At 37.4% G+C, this 22,101-nt stretch overlaps 1 protein-coding gene across 2 annotated transcripts in view; it reads left to right on the top strand.

Moving 5' to 3' along the window:
- The window catches only part of LOC116425342 (zwei Ig domain protein zig-8), a 382,900-nt gene that overhangs the window by 348,108 nt on the left and 12,691 nt on the right, over positions 1-22,101 (top strand). For both annotated transcript variants that reach the window (XM_076366653.1, XM_076366654.1), the window contains one exon: positions 13,686-13,825. In XM_076366653.1, coding sequence (XP_076222768.1) covers positions 13,686-13,825 — 140 coding nt within the window. The remainder of the gene's footprint in view (positions 1-13,685; positions 13,826-22,101) is intronic.

The raw sequence follows: 22,101 nt of genomic DNA, 5'->3' as shown, positions 1-22,101 counted from the left end.
TACATTGTTTGATAGAAGATAAGTACAATATGGTTAATAATAAAAGCCAATAAACGTTTTACTTTCCCAATATATCTGTACGCTTCGTTCGTGAATCTATTCAATATGATGAAAATAAGTTCAACGCTAGTAGAGATATGTTAAGAACGAATTTCCCGAGAATCATAGATACCGCCTTAATGGCGATTAAAACTCTGCCTGGCGGTCGTGGAACTGCCGTGTCGCATTAGTGAAGAGTGACTCGGTCGGGCAACGGAAAAATATCCGGTTGTTACTTCGCAGTTTTATGTACCCGCAACGAATTTACCAAATTACGGGGGACGGTTAACGAAGTTTAATTATTTAAAAAAGACCGGCCGGTTGCTCGCGAAAGAACGTATTTACTTACGTTCCTGCAGCTAACGGAGAAACGAATTCACCGGGCGCGGCGTGAAACGTGCGGTTCGTTAAAATATGCATAATTCGAAACAATTTGCGGCATTCGCCGAGCGCATGCGTACTTCAACCTTATTTTGATGCACGCACCGCATATTCCACGTTGCTCGCTAAATTTGTACCGCATGGTTGTTCCTGAAAACACTCATTCGTTGCGTTTATTATGTCGAAGCAGAGGAACTTTTATATAAAAAAATTCCGCGATAGAAAAATATTTGATTGAATGCGGTTTGTACTTCATATTCAAAATTTTGTGTGATCTAATCGTTTGCTTCGGAAGTAATTCGTTTTGACATTGATCAGAATTTTATAAATTTGAAATGATTTGCCACATATTTGCGTATCGTCTCAAACATGTTCGACTTGTACTACTCATTTTAGCAATAATTACCGAAACTATGCACTAATTATATAGTATATATTTCATTTAACATGGAATGAAGAATAGCTAAATTTATAATATTAATCTGTACTACTCAGAATTCACTTGAAAACACAGAATATTATATTATTTGAAAGTTTGCAAATGGTTTGAACATTAGTTCAGTGGTCGAATCAATTACAACTTTCAATTTGAATGTTTCACTGTTCGTAATCTTGTATTTCTATCCTGAAGATAATACAAACTCGTCGAAAATAATGTATATATATATATATATTTCACACATAAAAAGCTAATGTTCGAACCCAACAATAAAAGAAGAAAACAGTAATTATTTTCCACATCATTACACTGTGAAAAAATTCGAAGGACATGTTTACAGAACTTCAAACCACGAGAAATGAATGTAACTCATCGTTAGTTCACCTTGAACGTCGATCCTTTACCAGTATTCCTATCGTCAACTTGAATTTGTCGCACTGCCAATCAATAACAGCATATCCCCTCGAATAGGTTTCTTTCTTCTACCATCGCGTTCAACGGAGTCGAAATCGAGCACAATCCACAATACTCTTGTCGAACGCGCAAACAGGTTAAAAAATTCGAGTGAAGCACTCTCGAAGCTGGAGTCTTCCGTCTAACGCGAGGTTTGCCGAGCTTCCGTGGATCCGTGGATCACAAACGACTGCTTACACGGGGAAATATCGAAGAAACGAAAAGTTATTACCTTCGGAATTGGGAATCATGGGGGAAGCCGGGTATCGCACAATGAATTTCGTTTAACGCGGCCACCACCGCTACACACTTGAGGGTGTATTGCGTTTCCACATCTCCACAGGGTAAAGTGTAATTGAAAGAAAATGGAAACCTTCCATTAATCTCGCGCAGACGAAGGGAAGCGCCGACTATTATCCAAGTGTTTTTTACCTGGCCTGATTAAGGACGGAGAGTTACTATCAAGACTCGGGCTTTATCTAAAAAGAACTCCTCTTCGAATAAACTTTCCGTCTTAATTGGTAATTGTCCCGTTCTTTTGTGTTAGATGATACTTTCCGGATAATAGTAGGATTGACGTGTAAATAGCTTAGTTCTTCGTACTCTGTTTAAAATTTAAGAATATTGAGAGTAATCATTCTTAAAATTGAACAGCGTTATACGAACGTCGTAAGAAAATGAAAATATGAAATGTACATTGACATTAATACTGATATGTGATTGTAATATATGGTTGATATAATTTACATATACAATCAGTTTTAGTGAAAAATAATTGTTATCACTAACGTTTGAAATATCGAGTTGGCCAAACAATCATGTTCTGTTTCAGTATCACATTACAATATACAAATAAAACCAACTAAGTCGAAGATAGTAAAAAAATCCCCCAATAAAACGGGAAACCCATAGTAAACGAGATTTAAATCCAATTAAAATCGTCCAAAAATTAAATCGAATCCACCAAAATCCAGTCAAATCTCGAAAAATTAATTCGACGGACTGAAAGCTCGTTTTTATAATCCCTAAAATAAAAAAAATCTCGCGAAACTTGTTGGCGAACCTAACACCGAAAAAGGTCAAAACCGAAAAACCTCGATAGAGAGGTTTTCATAACGGTTCCGGTCGACGAATAAATCGGGCCGGTGCGTAGTGCAAATCGATCCCGACACGCAGGCCATGTCCTGTCGACAGCTAAATTCATACGAGCAGAATTGTCAGTTTACCTCTTACAGAACGATACATTCCGGCTGTCTAACGGCGCCCGCAACTGAGCAACACGGTTTTTCTCTTCCGTCGGTACGCGGAATTTAATTTCAACGCGTTGCACCGAAATTTACCCGCAATTCTCTCCGACCTTACCCGCTGGCCTCCTATCCCCGCTGCCGCCGCCGCCGCCGCTGTCGACCCGACCCGACCCGTCCGTGACTTCACCCTTCCGTTGCTCCACCTCCTTCGCGTTCGACCTAGGAATTTTTTTCCGCGCCGTTTACGGAGCCACAATGAATTTCGCTCGCGGCGGCCGAAACGGGAGATTTAAAGGTGCAAGTTGCGTTTTCTTCCGCTGCCCCTATTTTTTCCCTCCTTTTTTCCTCTTCCTTTCTTTTTTCCATTCCAACCGCTGAACCGGCCGAATGCTGCGCGAACGTCGGAGCTTGAGAATTTTATCCGGCGGTATTGCATTGTGATTATTCGCGGGAAGCGAGAAGTTTAAAGGGTCCGCGAAGAATTTTTGCCGCTTCTCCTCCATCGAGAACGCAAGAAGATAGCTCGAAGTTGAAGTTTTCGGAGGAAAGCCAAGTTTTGGAGATTTTTGTGAGATAACGGAGAAACATTCGGGAGTGTTACATCCTATCCCACTAAATTCCCTATATACTCTTAATAACTATTATTATTGTTGTTATTATAATTATTAGTATTGCTACTGCTACTGCTACTGCTACTGCTACTGCTACTATTACTATTATTATTACTATTGTTATTGATAACGTATCCATCATGACATCATACCACACCTGTATCCTCTGTTCGTCATCACCTCTGTCTAAAGATAACGATTATTCATACCGAAGTGTTTTGTTAGCATTATAACTGCTTTTTCTTGTAAACCTAACTCTGTAAATATCTTGTACACCTGACGAAGCATAAACATAGCTGACACTCCGATGTCCAGGTTCTTAGTCGTTGCTACCTTCAATGTGAATCATCGAGACCTACATGTTTCCCTCTCTCTGCTACCAAATTCTCCCTTTCCCGAGTTTTTGTGAATTTCATCAACCAAGAAGAACGGCAGAATTACCCTAACCACGCAACCGTCGACAACAAGTCGAAACGTCTACCGCATTTTTCTAACTCGTTCTCGCCATCGTACGACTCGATAAAACACAAGGCCTAAGCGACTATGGTTTTCCTCTGGATTCGGATGAGATCCTACCCTCTTTTTCGAGAGTATTCCTCCCGTGTATAGTGGTAACATAATAGAAGTTTTGGCGGATGGTTTTAGGTAAACTGAGGAGAAGGATTATACACGTAGGTTTATGAATTATTGTTTTTGGAATTTTGAGTAAATTTTCGGTCGGGTTGGAGAGGTCGAGATGTGGATATATCAGTGCTCCTTAGGTATATTGTATTATAGGATTATCCTATCGCTAGGCTTTAGCAGGGAAATGTTAATTATGTATTTACATTATCAGTGAATGGTTATAGGGAGCTTACTATTATATACAACTATACTATCGCAAGGCTTCGCCAGAGAAACGTCTATTGCGTATACACGTTATTTCTCAATAAATAGTTATAGAAAGCTAATATGAAATTTTTATATCTCAAAAATGGAGAGGATTGGAAAACTGAAAGAGAAATATGTAAAAAATTGTTTTAAATCTTCCAAAACAGGAATAATTGGATGAGTTATTATTTATACAAGTTTCGTTTTAACCAAAAGTGTTCAGATATTCTGTTCAATTAAATCTTCTGCATTATTAATATAATAATTAATACGATAATAATTATCTACTGACAATAACTACAGAATAAAGAAACAAAAAAAAACAGTGCAATGTACGTCTATGCATTGAACCATGCTTTATTTATCATACTTGTCAAATATTCTAACAATATCATGCACATTCGATAAAAAATCGTCTTGAAAAAAAAGAAACTTAATTTCTTTTACCTTTAATAATTTATTCCGATAATTTAACACCAGATTTACACAAAACAATTAATTTCAATGAAAAAAATTCTGAAGCGGAAGAGTCAACTAAAGTCAAAACTCAGTAAGATTAACACAGTAAAATTATAAAGTTCAATATTTAAAACGCTAAGCGCCATGTCACTCACTGATGACCGACGCTTTTGAATTACTTGAAAAGAATCATAATGTGAAAGATAACCGATGTCGAATGAGAATGTCTAATGGCGTAATTAAGCTGGTAATAGTGTAATACAAGGATAATAACTATATAGTCTGCTTTAGATATTACTGCTTTTCTTTTATTACAAAAGAATAACTCTACGGAAAAACGGTCAAGATTTTCGTGACGCTTAACGTGTTAATATTAATTTTGTATGATGCATCGATACGTGTAACTTTTTGTTTACTTACTCTCAAAAGACGTCTACATCTCATCAGAAAACGTTGAATATTCCTGGTTAAAAGGTTTCGAGTGTAAAGAGTTGTTCCTCAAATTCCCGCCCCAAAGTCACATAACTGAAGCGAACTCTAAACGTGACCGTACGATCCAGGAAATGTCGCGGAAGTCTTCCTCGGAAGTTCCTCCCGATTTTGTTTGCGGTAATTTCTTCGAGCAACAAAAGGCTGCGATTAATAAATACAAAAAGCATCTGTGATGAAGAGAAAGGAATCCGATAACGCGTCTTTCGGCCGTTGTCTGGTCCGGTGCCAAGGTATGAGGAAAAAAGTAAAAGCTATTGGTCCGTCCTCGCATATCGGATATCCGGGGATTCTTCGTGACCGAGAATTCGACCGCCGACCCATTGATTCGCCGATGACACGGACCGAGGCGGGCAAAACGCGCGGGAAATTAAATTCTTGCGAATATGAAGCGATGACTGTGAAGGCGGAAACGAGCCACGGAAATCACTGGCGGGTGCCGTTTCCAAGACCGTCGACGTGTCAACCGGCTGGATTAAAGACGGAACCGGAACGGGGAAGGTTGACACGGGAATGTTATTAAAAATGCTCCACGCTCCATGCATCCGCGAGCCGTGTTGAGCTTCGAGGAATTTTTGTTTGCTCGTACATTATTTTACTGGGTGATGGAAGAATCTCTCCTCGCGTATGAAATGAATAAAAAGGTTTCATTACGAAGAAAAAAGGAACAAGGGATATTGGAAATAAAAAAGATTGATTCATTAAATAATTTAATTTTAGTATATTTATTAAGACTTTTGTTTATTTTAACATTGAATGTACAGCGACCGGACAAATTATCGGTTTTAATGTTTCTTCTAGAATTCTGTGCACTTTCGTTCATTTAGTTTATAACGATTAATCACTTTTTCAATTTTTATTTTTCCATCTGTTTCTGTATTCAGTAGTAAAAACTGATCATGTAACTTAGTTACTTTTATTTTATAATTTTATAATTACTTGTTTAACTGGTTACAGTAAGAAATTAGCGTTAATAAGGTGGAAGTTGGAAGTTTGTTGTGTTCGGAGGGAATGTTTGAAAATAAATTTAATTGTGTGTGATAGAATGGTTTTATATTAGAAAGATAAACTTGGGCACTATTAAAACAAATAATTCTTCAAATAAAATTTAGACATGTATATTAAAAGTGAAGAAAATGGTATTCCTATTTTAATAAAATTAATTATAATTGCTTGCTTATTTTAATTTCATATTCAATATTTCTGAATTTATCTAATGGTTAAACAAGATTACTAAATATATTAATATTATTTATGAATTCGACTATGTGGAATATAGAGTTCGATTTTCGAGCACAAAAGTGCATTTCCAAGTTTAGCGAGTTACATATAAAATAATGAATACACGTAAGTAGTTTAATTAGAATCCCTTCGTGTTTTAACGAACACGTAACTTTCACCATTACATTCAATCAACTAAAGCAAGCATCTATAAAGTAATCGTTTTCGTTACGTTCCAAAATACCCTTTTTCTATCAGGAAAATATCGTTCATTAATCCGTTAATTGACGTTTAGTTACACGGTTTTGCCAAACAACGTTTCCAAACGCCAGGCTACAGTGTCGCACAACGGTTTTTTCTTTGTAGACGGTGGTTCGCGAACAATTTAGAATTTTCCACACGCCCGGGGCATTAAAAAGCATCGCGAGGGAAATGCGAGCGGACACGTGTTCCTGCCGCGCAAGTACAGACACGGAATAGTAAATACCGTGGATATCTCTCCCAGGGTGCCAATCGGGAGAATTCCAGGCCGAGTCGGATCGCATGGATCGATGTCACGAGCTTTGTTACATGAAGTCCGCCAGGCAATTATCGTCACACGTGTTCTCTTGTGACGCGAAGGCAAAGGGAAACGACAACGCTCAACTTGAATTACAAACGACGCCAGCCATCTCATTTCGTATCCGTCTTTCCGCAACCTCGAACCAATTTCGCTGCCGAACTTCAATGCTTCATTGAAGTCACTGTTGGGAAACATTAAATTCCTTTTGCCTAACTTTCGCGTGGATTCGTTGATCACGATTGAAAATGCAGTAGGATGTCGATTACACTAGTATATGTTGAGAAATGGATGGAAGATGTCGAGTAAAATGGATCACACTCAATTTAACTCTTTGTTTGACAATGTGAAGTTGGATTTGTCGTGGGAACTTTATAAGGAATTAAATCAAAGTATTATTTCACTTACAATTATCGTGAAAAGTTAATAATATATCATTCAATGAACAGAAACTTTCTGTGTCAGAAATATTCAAGATAACCGAATTTATTTATATCACGAGTTAACGCTCAAAATTCTACCCATCCCTTGCTTCAACAAACCACAAGGCTTGAGAATCTCGAGAAAACCAATTCTCAGACATCTCTCTTCCAGCTCGTGCCTATTTTCACCCTTCTCAGCAACCCTCCCTTGCTGTTTACATTTCACGTTCAGTTTCATCGGTGCGGAATGGGGTGAAAAATGAGTCTTTTTGCGCAACCCCGGGACCACTTAACTCCTGTCCCTTTCATAGACCTCGACCGGTCGAACGTGCAGGGGCTTTAGTCAGTGCAGAAGGGGGACGGTCGGATTTGTGATAAAGAGAGAACGAATGAGCGATCGACAGATGGAGAGATTATACGTGAGTGGAAGAGAGAGGGAGAGAATGATTAGGGAATGGGAGAACGATCGAAAGAGATAGAAAAAGATTGTACGAGTGAACGACTAAGAGTACCAGAGATATACAGAGAGAAAGAGACAGAGAATATCTGAACGAGTACGAGATTGAGCGAAAAAAATAGATACAGATTATATAAATGAAAAAGATGCAGGAAGATTATATGAGCGAGAGAGAGAGAGAGAGAGAGAGAGAGAGAGAGAGAGAGAGAGAGAGAGAGAGAGAGAGAGAGAGAGAGAGAGAATGAGTGAATTAGGATGAGAAAGACAAATTGAGTAAACCAAAGAGAAAGTGAGCAAGATGGAGAAGGGCGCGACGGGAAGAGTAACGATAACGGGGTGGCAACAAGTGCTCTTAACGCCCTAACGGTTTCTCTTGGTGCGCCTCGGGGGAACGTTCCCGTTGCGGTGGTTCTCTCAAAGGACTCTCCGGCCCGGTACTCCTTTCTCGGAAGCGGGGTAGCGAGCTCTGCGACCTCGGCAGATGGCAGTTACAGGGTGCCGCGACGCGGCATCCCGGTGATCCGAATGAATTCTTAAACCAGTCCGTCGTCGGAGGAATGCGCGGCAGCAGCCTCATTTCCCGACCCTCCTACGACCTTCCCCCCCTTTCCTTTCGCGGCGTCTTTGCTACTCCGCTCCGTTTTTCACGACCTCCTTAGGCTGGCCTCTGCCTCCTTCAAAGCGCACCTTCCTTCCGCATCGTATCCAGAAAAGGCCCGCCGTAGTTCCTGCTTTAATGACTCTGCGACTCCTACCATCGTGCGATTCTAAAGGGCCACCGAGTGCGCGAGAGTTTACGCTCGCAATGCGTGCCCTACCGGTTGTTCGTATACACCTTCGTTTCATGTGGCATACGGGAATCGGGGTGGAAAGGGCTCCGAATGTTTCGAGGACTACGTGTAGGAAGTGAGATTGAAGGTTTGTTCAATATTTTGTTAAATTGAACGTACGTTAAATGTAACATAATGGTAAAATGTAAGTGAAATGGATTATCGAGTTTCTAAGTTTAATATCGTATTGGTTACAAATGGCACTGTCCATAAGATCTTCTTGAAATACTGATTAATTCTCAGAACAACTCGATATTACTATTTTTCAATTTTAATATGTATTTACGAGAAAATTACATATCCAGAATTTTATTGAGATATTCGTTTTTAGCTAAATTTTACTTAGCTGAAATTGAAGTTTCCATTCTTCATCCGCGGAAACGACAAAGTTCATTCGGAAACATGGGAAATATCATTTGTTTCCGATTCGATTAATTTCATTTCGCGATATCATTGCCGTTCCCGCTGAATCGCGATATTTTTTCGCATTGCTTCAATCGAGTTTCGTAAACTCCACAGCAGAGTTTAATTAAATATTTGTTGGAATGTATCCGCTTGCAACAACCCGTTGTAACATATTACCTGACGTTTGATCGGCTGGTTTGGTTAATGTGATTTACTTCTGTTCTATCTGTGATTGTTTTTCATCATATTTCCGTCGAATGACTGCGTTGTGCATTCAATTACTTCAAGCATGAATCTCTTGATCCGTAAAATATAATAATAGTATTGAATATTGATTGAATATTTTTTCCAGATAAACAATTAGACTGTTTGAATTATTAATATGCTTATATATATGAAAGCAATAACCTGAATATTAAATAGAAGTATTGCAGGTTTGAATAAAGGATAAATCTGTGAATATGAAGGGATCGTTGCAGTTTGTTTCTACAAACGAATTTCTAAAGGTTTACAATATTAAAGTTAATAATTTTATTTTGCTCTTATATGCAGGAAAACAGGGCATTATTTTTGTGTCAAAAATGATCTCTTCTTTATTTCCCATCTTTAACTTCGAAACTTTATTTTTATTCACTTTAATAGAGAAATCACGACAATACATTTAGTATCTATTATTTATAAATTTGTCTTCGATATATACCATATGTCGAAATATTTTTTTCTTGGTATGCCTTTCTTGTTTCCGTCTTCTCTACGTTAGAGCGTAAAAAGACCAATAGAAAATTAGGACACCTTTTCGAACCTGCAGTGCCTTCAGGCACGATGCACTGCGACGTTGCAAAATGTACACGTCACACCTACCGCTCTCAAAAAAAATACCTTGACCATAATTCCCCAGTGTCCTTGGTTTGAATGTAATGGGTTTCTTTACTAACATGAACGATGAAAATTTAAAAGAAGTCTCTTCTTCCTCGGGATCCAAATATTTTTGATTCTTAAAATGATTGAAGACGTCAAATAAGCCTTTCATCTTCAAGTAGCCAAGGAGTTGTCAGTAAACTGTCTTAAAATTAAGTAGAGAATCTCAGACGATAGATAGGATTATTTTCAAAACGTTGTTATAGGCGATAATATTTACATCCCATAAAACTTTCACTTTGAAAGATCGATTGATGATTTATGAATCTTCGTATAAAATTTTTCTATGAAACTTCCAACAAAATTCATAAATTTATCGTTAGACCTGGTTTTAGGAAAAAATTTTTAAGTTAGATAAGTGAGTTAATCAAATTACTTAATTAACACAGTTTTAAGATCCCACACAATGAGAAAAAACAAACAGAATGTGCTCAGTTTTCTCAATTCACCTGTTTCTCTCTTTTACCCCCGAATCGTTTGCAAAATACAGTCATCAACAAACATTCGCAAAAACAGCATTAGTATCGCTGACGAATCCGACGCGACGCGAAAATTGGTTATAACAATCCCCATTATGCAGAACTGAATTTTATGGAAGGCAAAGTTCACTCGCTTTTATCCGTATTATATCGTAATTCGCAATCATTTGCTCCAGCAATCCTGCCGATTGCCTAATATTAATTTAACGAACAATAGTTGCAATCGACACGTACAACCAACAGTCGAACCTGTGTTTCGCAGATCCAGATGAATTGATAAAACAATCCATGAATTCGGATTCGCGACTGTATACCAGCTAAAACGAATATTCCATTAAACACCCCGTTGAGCCCAATTTAACTTATATGCATTGTCAACAATACCAGTCCTTTATTCAAATACGTTACGTTTGCGCCGCAAACATTGCGGTTTGTCGCTATATAGCCGTCGCGTCGCCTCGGCTGAACGCGTTGATTTCTCGGACGGTGATGTTACTACTCACTTTAGCCTTATCGCAACGTTATCAAAGCTGTTTGATGATCCTAGTTCAATCGAAAATATAATTCATTCATTCGTAGGAAATTATCTTAGAAATTAGAGGTTCTAAATCAGAAGATTGGTATACGTATTTTTAGAATTACATCAATCAAAATATTAATATATGACATAAACCTTTACCAAATAATGTTTATGAAAATTAATATCAAGCAATTTGTAATCAAGTTTGTATTATGAAAATGGCATTCTTACAAATAAAATTTTCATAAGTAATCAATATTTGTTATTTCAAATATAAGCGAGATTTTCTGAATTTCGTAAACGTGTTTAATATATCCAATTTACGTTTGATATCGCGTTTCTGTCATGTGCAAAAGCATATCGAATTTAATTAATACGTACGTTAATTAAAATGAGGAAAACGCTCATTAAGTATTATATCGATATGTAGGTAAATATATCAAATAGATCTCCTAAACCATTCGTAGAAATGGCTTTTTAATTTTCCCACATTTTTATCTTGCATTTCGTATTTCACAAAATTATCAACTTGCGTGCGTGCACGCTATTAAATCACTAACATAGAAATATAAATTTAAATACCGACGATTAGTCCAGTTAAAATTTAATTTATATTTTCTTCATACTTTCTAATCTCCTATGTATCCACCATTACAAACGCCACCACAAAGTCATAAATAACACCATGAACAGAAAAAAATAGATTTTCAAAATAAAAAGGAAAAACCCCCTAATGAATGAAAAATCTTTAAATTTAAAATACATTCACAAGTAACCCCTTGCACTCAAATATCTTGTGAAACTCTTAACGAAAATTTCAAATAGAATCTAATAAATATAAATGTCACTTAACTCTTTTAAGTCCAACAGAAATATTTACTCTTCCATTATCAATTATAGCGCTTTGCAGTAAACGTAGACATAAAATAAGTGTGGATTGTCCTCTTTTTCTAATGAATTGTAAACAATGAAATCGTTTCATCGATCGCAGTTGTGAAAAAAATCCCAATTGTGCTCAGCAGAGATATTTTATTCTTCATAATTCATTAGAAAAACAGTGTTAAGGCCACTTATAGCCTTACCGTTTCGTTCGGGCCCTTAAACCACCGTAGTTTTAGTTTTGTATACACTTTTATCCTTTCTAAGACTTATGTGTACATTTGGTAGTTTTTTCGTAACAATAAGAGCCTTCGTCCCGTCGCAACTTGCAATCGTCCTTACGGTATTACGAGAAGGGACCGTGGCAACCATAAATTCCTGAACCCATAAGGCCCGCGATTCTTACTGGAGATTTTCCTTGTAAAATAACTTACCTATAAGGTGATGTGTTAGTCCCCTGCAGGGGACTGGCATGACAGAGGGGTCAGAATGGAAACACCCTGCGAACGATACGGTTAGGAGAAGTTTGCTACGCATTCCTAATAAAAAACACCTTTCCGTGTCCCCGAGTGAAATAGACTCCGTCATAGGTTGAAGGGTCGTATCCCCCGTCAGTAATTCAATATCACCGCAAGACGCGCGCGGAAATTCTACGAACGACCCCTATCGGCATACGAGACACACTCGTAAATTCGTTTCCGTCATTACCAGGAGGCGCGACTCGTAAATCGAATGAAACTGTTTCACGTTTCCTTCGACCAACGGAACGTCGCGTGTGTATTAAGGACGCGTAATATGCTCCTTCCATTTCGCGTCTTTTACGGACGAACGGCGACGACGACGGTCGATCTGTCAGCAGCAGTCGCTCCGCGAAGGGTGCAGCTTGATTTACACTTTCTCTTGCCTCTCGCTCCGCTGTTCCTGCCACGTGCCCCTGAACAATTTCGATCGTTGATTATTGAACTTTTGTTCGTGACTTTTTTATGTGTTTTTGTTTGATTTGGAGGGAATATAATGGGTGTCTCATTTTAGTCTGCAAATGCAATCGTTTCTGGAAGTGTTTGTTACTTAATTTATCACGGATAATGATAGTCATTACAGACGAATTTTTATATTAAGGTATAGAGTACATTTTGAATGTAAGTTGTCATAATATTTCTACATCGTGTACAATAATTTTATTTTATTCTTTTGAAGTATGAAACTGTAAAAGAAATTGCATTTTGACAAGAGGGGTTAAATGTCTTAAACACGATCTTTTCTAATTTCAACGGTTTTTAATTTAGATGGGGTAACACTTTTTTGTAGAGAATTACCTATATTAATTGATGCAGATAAAATTACATGGTTACACTTGAAACGATAGTAATTACGTTCGTTTGTTTTTACACGTCCACTTAGAGACAATCCGAATTTACCAAAACTGTCCCCCTAAACAGAAACAGCTACAAATCTCCACCATTAACATTCCTATAATTCCATTAACCTTTCAAACGTCCAAAACTTCATTATTTCGAAGATACTAAAAAGAATGCACTTTTTCAGCACATATTAGTACTCCCTGTTAAATTTTAACATTACCCAGATTCCCATCTCCCGATTTCAGCGAACAAAACATAGCTGATGCCTCGAATATTGGCAGACGCCGAACATCAAGCTGCATAGTCTTTGATTTCTCTCGCGTGCAGAGTAGGTCAACGACTCACGGCGAGAATAACAGTTTTCCACAGGTCCATTTTTCACCGACGTCGATCTTTCACCGTCCTTCCGTTCCTTCCGCGTCCCGGATGCTGCCCGTTTTTTTGCGCATCTTCACTTTTTGCCATCACGATTCAAAGCAAAACTCCTCCACTGTCATCTTCCGTGTTCCCCCGTGCTTCCGGCGGCCGCAGGAAGGAGAACCCAGACACCGAGACGGAGAACGTCTGTTTCCCGTTTGAACGCGGGACACCCTTTATGGTCCGGCGCGGCTTCTATTTACACGGGACATTCTGCTTTCTGTTTCAGCGTGAAAACGGACATGGGCAGTAGCGGCGCGATATCCAGGCTCTACATCGCGAACGCGAACAAAAAGGACAGCGGGAACTACAGCTGCGCCCTGGCGGATGTCGCGGCGGCCACCACGGTTTCCGTCCATGTGCTGAATGGTATGTTTGAACCTGTGTTCCGTTATCGTTAGGTAAAAGTTCTTTGAAATAATAAAGAACAGCCGGAGAATTTAATCGGATTATTATTTGCGGATAATTAATTATTGCTGCAAATTATTACGTTTGAAATAACGAAGAGCAGTGAAGAAATTTAATCAAATTGTTACTTGCAAATAACTAATTAGTATTGCGAATTATTGCGTTTGAAATAACGATGGATAGTGGAAAAATTTCATTTGATTGTCATTTGCGAATAACTGATAATTAATGATTAATAAATTAATAAGTAAGACGTAATTAATATACTTATTCGTGATTTTGAATAACGTTTGCCCAGCTCTACAAATAATAACGTAAGAAAAGTAAATGACATTGCTTTGTTATTAACTGAATTTGGATATGTGAATAAGCAATGACGAATTGTATTTGATTAATGAATAAAGTCTCACCATATAAATAACGAATAACTTGAATAACAGGTAACCGGATAATGATTAATTATTATATTCTTGTTACTGTTTTTCAAATAATGTTTTACTCGAGTAATATCTAACATTGCGTCTCGCCATTGCCGCCAATTTATTTCCGAGCTTTTTTGTTCTCGCTTCCGTGGCTATTCTTGCGAATCACAGCCGCATTGCCGTTAATTCAGGAATTAACTTAACTAATTGGGAAAGCATGTTATACAGCGAAAGAAAGTTTTTATTTGCGAACATAATGAAGCAAAAGAAGTTTGCTACTGAAGACAATAACAGTTAATAGGAAGTAAAGCTCGTTGAAACAGAAGACGTATTAGATATATTTTAAATTCATATTAAAAATTTGACTTTGAAGTACAAAGTCTGAACACAGAAAATCTAAATGAAAGTGTGTTTGATTTAAATATTGAGATAAAGAGCAGAATTCGTATCAGTTTTATAACTTGTTCTATAACTTGTGAATTATATAGATAGTAGAAAAAAGCTATTTGCAATATATATTTCAAACAATTTACTCCTAATAATTACTATGCATCTTTGAAATCCATTAAATATTGATATTATTAATATTATTTTAGTATTTTGCGGATTATGCAATTTAAATTTAGTCATTTTTTCTGCAAACGTCTCCTGAGAAAACGGACAAACTTTCCTCAACAACACACTGAACACTTCATTTATTACATTTTATATTTCATTACGTTGCACTATTGTCCAGTATTTTCCTTGGACTCTGTCCAATCTCCTCTTAACATCCATTCTTCTATCTAATATCCTTTTCCGCTTACTCATATTACACTTTGGAACGGACTGCGTGAAGAAGATACAAGTACCGTCCTCGGCAACAAGAGCTTCCCTCGTATAAAATTCTATAACTTCGGGATCGGTTCTGTAATTTAATATCCTTGATGAGACTTCCTTGGATCGTGTTGACTCATCCCTTTGAGCGTATTTAAGTATTCCTCCTTTAATTACTTTTTGACAGACTACCTTATAAGGAAACTTTGTTATGGCTGTAATTTTGAGTTCTAAAAAATCCGACGCGACATTAATTCACTGTCTTCTCAACCCCAAGTTTGTTACCTCTACATTAATTGCGCCTTACACTGAACGACAAAGTGGCGTTTCAAAAATGTTTGCTTTAAAAATCAAATTTTGTAATTATATATTTAATTCTTCCTTAGAAGCAATCTCTTAAAATAAATTAATTAGAAGATCTGAAACAGAACTAATTTTAGTTTCTTTACTTTGCAATTATTGATATCGTCGAAGTGTTAATTATCCTAAGTTGTTGAGAAATCAATTCTTTTACTTAGTTAATTTAATTTTCATAAAAACTCCATGTCAATTACACTCGTATTAATTGCATCAGTTCTAACATTAAAAAGTATCACACTTACAAAATCCTCCCATAAACCATAAAATATCGCCTATTTACATCACTAACAAATACAACAACAAAAAATACCGAAAATCCCCTTCGTTTTACTTTACTCGTACTTTGATAAAGATCATAGTCGTCTTGCATCTGCAAAAATGGAACGTCAAGATAATCTTTCGCGAAGGGACGCGTGAATTTTTCATTTCCGGTCGCAATAAAGTCGTTCGAGGGATCAAGGATCAAAGTGTCGTCTTAAATAATTTCCTTCGCAACGATAAAGTTCCGAAATTATTCATGCCGTTCAAAACCGCCGCGAAAACTTTTGAACCGATTTCTGCTCCGGGTGTCCGGGAACGTTCCCGTTTTTTCCTACGGAGTTTATCCCGAACTAAAAATGGTATCGTTGGTTATTAAAATGTCACCGTGAAAGAATTTGCCGTGTTTCGGTCGGACGCGTCGCGTAATTTCCGGCCGGTGAGATTTTGTTTCGCGGCCTGTTCGCGAGATAGCACGATGAATACGACGGCCGCCGCGAGTACTGCCAGCCCGACACGCATAATTTTCAGTTACGTCGCGTAATTCACTTTGACGTATGTTCAAAGCCTAGCCCGGTGAAAAAATGTACGCTGCCATCGGATGTACCTAATGCAAAAGAGCGGTCAGCCTTCAGACTCTTTATAGCCCGGTCTCGTTGTAATCTTAATCCTGACTGTTCCCATGAATAAACATGAACCGTGTCCACGGAAAAATTGCGATCGTTGGTTCGCGTGTTCCCGTGGAATTCGATATCTCTTTTTCGGGCTGCTGCAATTGCCGCGTGGAACTCTGTCCGTTCAAATTAACTAAAGTGGGAAAGAGTTTTTTTGGTCTCTGTACTTCCTGTTTTCTTTGTGAAAAGTGCGGAGGTACGGTATGAACGATCGTGTTTATATTTTCACTTGTACTCTTGAGCTTTTGGAATTCTGAAGTGAAAATAGCATAATAATATATTATACCAGACAATGCATGAGACAAAATATATTCTTTATGTTATGTACGATGAAATTATAGGAGACTAAATATTCTTCTGTTATCGTAACAAGTAAATGCGTATAATTCAGTAAAATATTTATTCAATCTCGTATGAATGAACCAGGAATGCTCATAATATAATGTCAATATCTTACATTAATACATATAAACCACTCCCTAATAATTATAAATACATCTAATTCCAATAGAACAATTCTTCAAACATTCAACACTATACCCGGTAAATACCAAAGTTCACCAATAATCACCGCCATTCTCCTCGCGTCATTTATTCGCTACAACATTCACACACCTCAAAAACTTCAAACTCGACACTAATCACGCTGAAAAAGGCACAGGATTACCTCATGACCTTCCTCCGCAGGTTTCAAAATACTCCTTCCGCAGTTGATTCGGCTCGACCTCGTCAGCTGTCCTTTCTCATTTCCCTTCCGGTTTCCGATCCTCGGGGTAACCGCAATGTTTCGCATGCCCCGCCGCGCCCACCTCCCTCTACATGGCGTATTCATGGAAAAGTTCGCCGGAGATATTCAGGTCGAGTCATTTCCCTCTTCGAGTCATCCCCCTTTTCGACTCCGCTCCTTTTCCCGCAATCTTCTCTACCGCTTTCCCGTTTCCTTACTCGTTTCCTCGTCATTTCCCCTCTACCCCTTTAGCTTCTCGCTCGCTCGCTCGCTCGCTCAGCGTCACGTCTTTGAATCCAGCCCCGTAGTCCATGTATCCCGGCGAGCTTTGTATTTTCGCAGAAAACGACAAACGCGAGCACACTCGTCTCTGATCCATTTTTCCGGTATAAGCGGAGCCGCTTGTCTCCGTTTACGCCGGCTAATATCGAGACGTACCCGGGACAGAATTCCTTTATCTTATTCCTCGAACCCTCCGCCCTCGCTGCGCTCCGTAATCAATGAGCCCTGTCGTCTGTGCGACATACCGTGTAAGTGGGCCACTCGTGTTACTCTTCTTTGGTATAGGGTACTCTTTCTTCTAGAGTGTCTTCTTTCTCTGAAGCTTTTGTGAACTTGGCCTGTAACTGCGAGTTCTGTCTTCTTTTGTTACCCTTACTTGCAGGAGCATGTTAATTTTCTATGGTGATGCGCCTTAAAATTGTTAACGGGATTCTGAATAATAGTAATTGCAAGTTTGAATTAGAGTACTCTTTCTTTTAGACTCTAGAGTGTCTTCTTTCTGTGAACTGGACCTGTAACTGCCAGTTTTGTCTTTTTTGTTACCTTCGCTTGTAGGGGCATGTTAATTTTCTATGGTAATGCATCTTAAAATTGTTAACTGGATTCCGACTAATAGTAATCGCAAGCTCGAACTTTTTTCTTTCTTCTAGTGTATCCTCTTTCTGTGAAGCTTCTGTGAACTGAGCCCGCGACTGCGAATTGTATTCTAGTTCCTATTTTATCTTCTTTTGTTACCCTGACTCGTAAGGAGAATGTTACTTTTCTATGGTAATGCGCCTTAAAACTGCCAACGCCGTTGTAAAGAATAATAATCGTAATTCTCAAGTTATTTAGTGTTCCTTTCCCTTTTAGAGCGCCTTGTTTCTTTGAAGCCTCTCTGAACTTGGCTTGTAATAACGAGTTATATTCTTGTTCTCATTCAGTTCTCTTTTGTTACTTTTATCATTACTTTTTTGTAGTAATGTAACTCGCGATTACTGACGGGATTATAAAGATTAATAGTCGAAATTCTCAGGCCATTTAAAGTTTTCTTTCTTTTCAAATGTCCTGTTTCTTTGAAACTTCTATGAACTTGGATCATAGCACTGAGTTACACTATTATTTTTATTTTATCTTCTCTTGCTTTTATCCTAAGTGTTTTCTATGGCGATGTTAATCGAGACTGTCAACGGCACTGTGAAAATCTGCAGCCGCAGTTTTAAGACCTTCCAGTGTTTTTTTCTCTTGAAGAATGTCCTCTTCCTTAGAAACTTCCTTGAATTTAGCGTGTAATAAGGAATTATACCCTTATTCCCATTCTGTTTCTTCATCCTGTTTTTCTGTTCTTCGTAAGTGTAACCAAATTACTTTTTAAGGTAACGCAACTATCAACAGAGCTACGAATCGTTTCATTCACTAACAATTCGTTGTAGCCTTCTACCCTCTCGCTGATTCATCGCCGATCCCCTTTCTACGCGAAAGTGAAAAAAGGTTAGCCTACTATCTGATTGACCCACGGGCAAGTCCTGCCGATGGGTTCAGATAATCCATTTAGCCGGGATACGCCCCAGGGAAAAGTTCTTTTGCGGCCGAAAGAGACGAGTTGACTTCGGTGCCTTAGTCGCATGAATTCATTTAATACTCGTTCATGAAATACCGAATTACTTCAGATCCGGAATATTAATGTTTGCTTTGCGAATACAGAATTATTTTCATTCAGTCGTTTTCATTAGAAATTAATGAAACACACAGAGGAATTGTTAGAGATTGTTCTTCTTCAACGTGACAGTTAGAATTGTCATGTTTCAGTGATAGCAAAGCTTGAGTCGCATATTTTTCGTTTTAAACTATTGCAATTGAAAGTTCCATTCATCGATGTCCTTGTATTGCTTTTTTGGAAAAGAGGAATTATTTGAATACATTTTTATCATCTGTCAAAGTATAGATTTTATTTTGTAGTTTTCGAAAAATGTGAAATATTAATAATTATTTAAATGATTTCAAATGTATTTTATATTTTACTTTTAAGAATGCTATAAACTATGTGAACGATACAGTAGAATGCTTTGTATCAAAACTCTGGATCAAAAGGATGCGCAATAAACATTCTGATGTGAGTCAGAAGTGACCCAGTATCGGCCTGTGTCTGTTTCCGGTCAACGGTTCGAGGGTTAAAAACGACGGAGCAATTTTTACTGGGGGTTCGTCCCTGATAGTGATTTCGACCTATTTCTCCCCTAACTGGAGGTATAGGGCTTATCGTTTGGGTACTACACGAGTGTTACTATTCAGTTCTGATTACCAATATCTCTCAGTAATCAATAGTGGAAATGAAAATTTAATTGCAAACATATTTGCAGTACACACTTTTGAAAGAAAATACTATTTTTATTATTCCATGCAGTATTATTCGATAGCATATCTTACAGTATCTTCTTATATCTATAAAGATGTAATCTTTTGTTACATTGTGTAAGTTCAGATCTTCCTTTTTCAAAATTCTATCGCTTAAACTAAGTAGTTAAGACTGTTAAATATAATCAATTTTAAATGTAATAAAATATATTACATATAATAAATTTGAAGTTTTATTCGGCGAATTCAAATAATTTAAAAATATAATGAAGTTTGATTTTATGAATTTAAATACTTCAACCATTTCTATACATCTACATCTACATTTGATTCCTGACATGCCTTGAAAGTTTCAGCAGGATTGCGTTCTGTGGAAATTTCTTGGTCTTTCCCCGTGTCCGCCCTTTCTCAACTTTTTCCGTGACTTTTCTTTTGTTTTAACCTCCTTACTATGGTTTCGCTCGGACCCGGTTAACCTCAGTGCACATTTAACGATCAGGATCTCAGGAACCATCGTGCGCTTACCCCTCGATTTATTGCTTTGCCACTTTTTTCCCCAAGCGTTCCCGCTTTTTTCACATCTCACCGTTTACTACCCGCGATTTTCTTTTTCCATCATTCTCTTTACAGTCATTGCTGCTCGAATAGCCGCTCAAAGGGATGTTCTAAACGTTCTGCCATTATGGAACCTTCTCCTCATTACGGAATATGGTAATTTCAAGCTTTGAAATACCTTGTAACGTGTTATTCGAAACTTTCTTTAAAACCACCTTCATTTTTTGAATATCTCGCTTCGACATTTTTATATGAGCAATTGATACATCGGAACCAAAGGGAAATCAACACTAAACTTCAGTTATAAGGTTTAATGTAAGAATATTATATTAAATAAGCTTTTCAAAATTATTTTTACAAAAAAGTACAGGGAAACAGTATTTAGTCGCAAATAAATTAAAGAGTTAATAAAAGCAATCTATAATTGAAGTAACCACAGTCTAGTGATCATACGCGCGAAGAAATTTAATTGGTATTACTCGTTTCTACGTTTTTGCAAGTTAGAAAGAGGAAAACGTATAAAATGGTGAAAATGCTATAAATGAAATCGTTGAATGAGCAGAATTCAATGAATGTAGAATGAGTTTCCATTACATCTAGAGCAGTTGGTAACTACATTCGATATTTTAATAAGTTACATTCAATGAAACATTGAATTTTATCTCTTTATGAAACAAAAAAACATTGGGTCATTCAGACAGACTATGTCGAGTCAGTAATATGCTTTTTATCATTCTCTTAATGGGCGAATAAAAGCTTGAATTTATAGAATAAATTTTCAGTGTCCTCCAGGCATATTCTCTAACTGTCATTTTTCCAACACATTCGTAAATTCTTTCTTTCCTTTCTGAAGGGAATATCAACGAAAAATATGATCATATTAAATGAATCCATGTTCATTGTGTTTCATTAAATATTTAAAACGAACTGAAACGCAATTCGGCTGGAAAGTTGTGCAACATCTATCATATTCAGCAAATACTTTTGTTGACCATTCACATTTAAATATTTGAAGTTCTAAAGCCCCGAATTAATCTTAAAAAACAGGCATTACCGACAAATATTTTGATAAGTTTTAAAAGCAAAAAAAATTAAATTACCAAAAATTCTAAAGGTAAAAGTTTCTAGCAAACTGTACCCATGAATTAAATTTTTCAATGAGTTTATTAATAAATAATTGCAATCAAACTTATGTACAATGTTCAAAAAAATCTCTCACCACTCTAAATCACACTAAACTTCAATATCTATCGAATTACCACCAGTCAGTCTACATCAAATCCCCTTGGAAGTACAGTATCTATATCTATTTAAATCCACATTTCTAAACACTCCATTCATCTTCTCACCTTCCAACACTTACCGCAAATTACTGTGAATAAGTGAATTGCATTAAATTCAATAAAATCGGCCCACCTCGTAGAAATACTTTAAAAAATCCACAAAATTTATAATTAAACATTTTAATAGCCCTAAACACCAGTATCCACGAAGTCGTGAAAAACATCCATCTTCAAAATACCAAATGATTCATCCATAAACAGTCACGTCAAACAAGACTCCGCTCCCCAAACTCACTTGCCCCATCGACAGCATATTGCATAACCATCGACAGCAACATCGCGCACAAATCATGATGGATTGGACAAAGCCGTGCTTTTCCTCGTTAAATCCGGAAGAATACCTCGCTCGGCAATTGAACGTTTCTACTGACGGAGATCTCGTCGGTTGTAAGTTGCAAACAAACTCGCGTTTACAGAAAGGAGACCGGACTGACGGCTCCCCGATCGGAAGTTGTTCGGTACGAGT

This window comes from Nomia melanderi, chromosome 4, assembly GCF_051020985.1.
Source record: "Nomia melanderi isolate GNS246 chromosome 4, iyNomMela1, whole genome shotgun sequence".
In the NCBI taxonomy this organism is placed as follows: domain Eukaryota; kingdom Metazoa; phylum Arthropoda; class Insecta; order Hymenoptera; family Halictidae; genus Nomia; species Nomia melanderi.
This window is presented reverse-complemented; position numbering and strand designations above follow the sequence as displayed.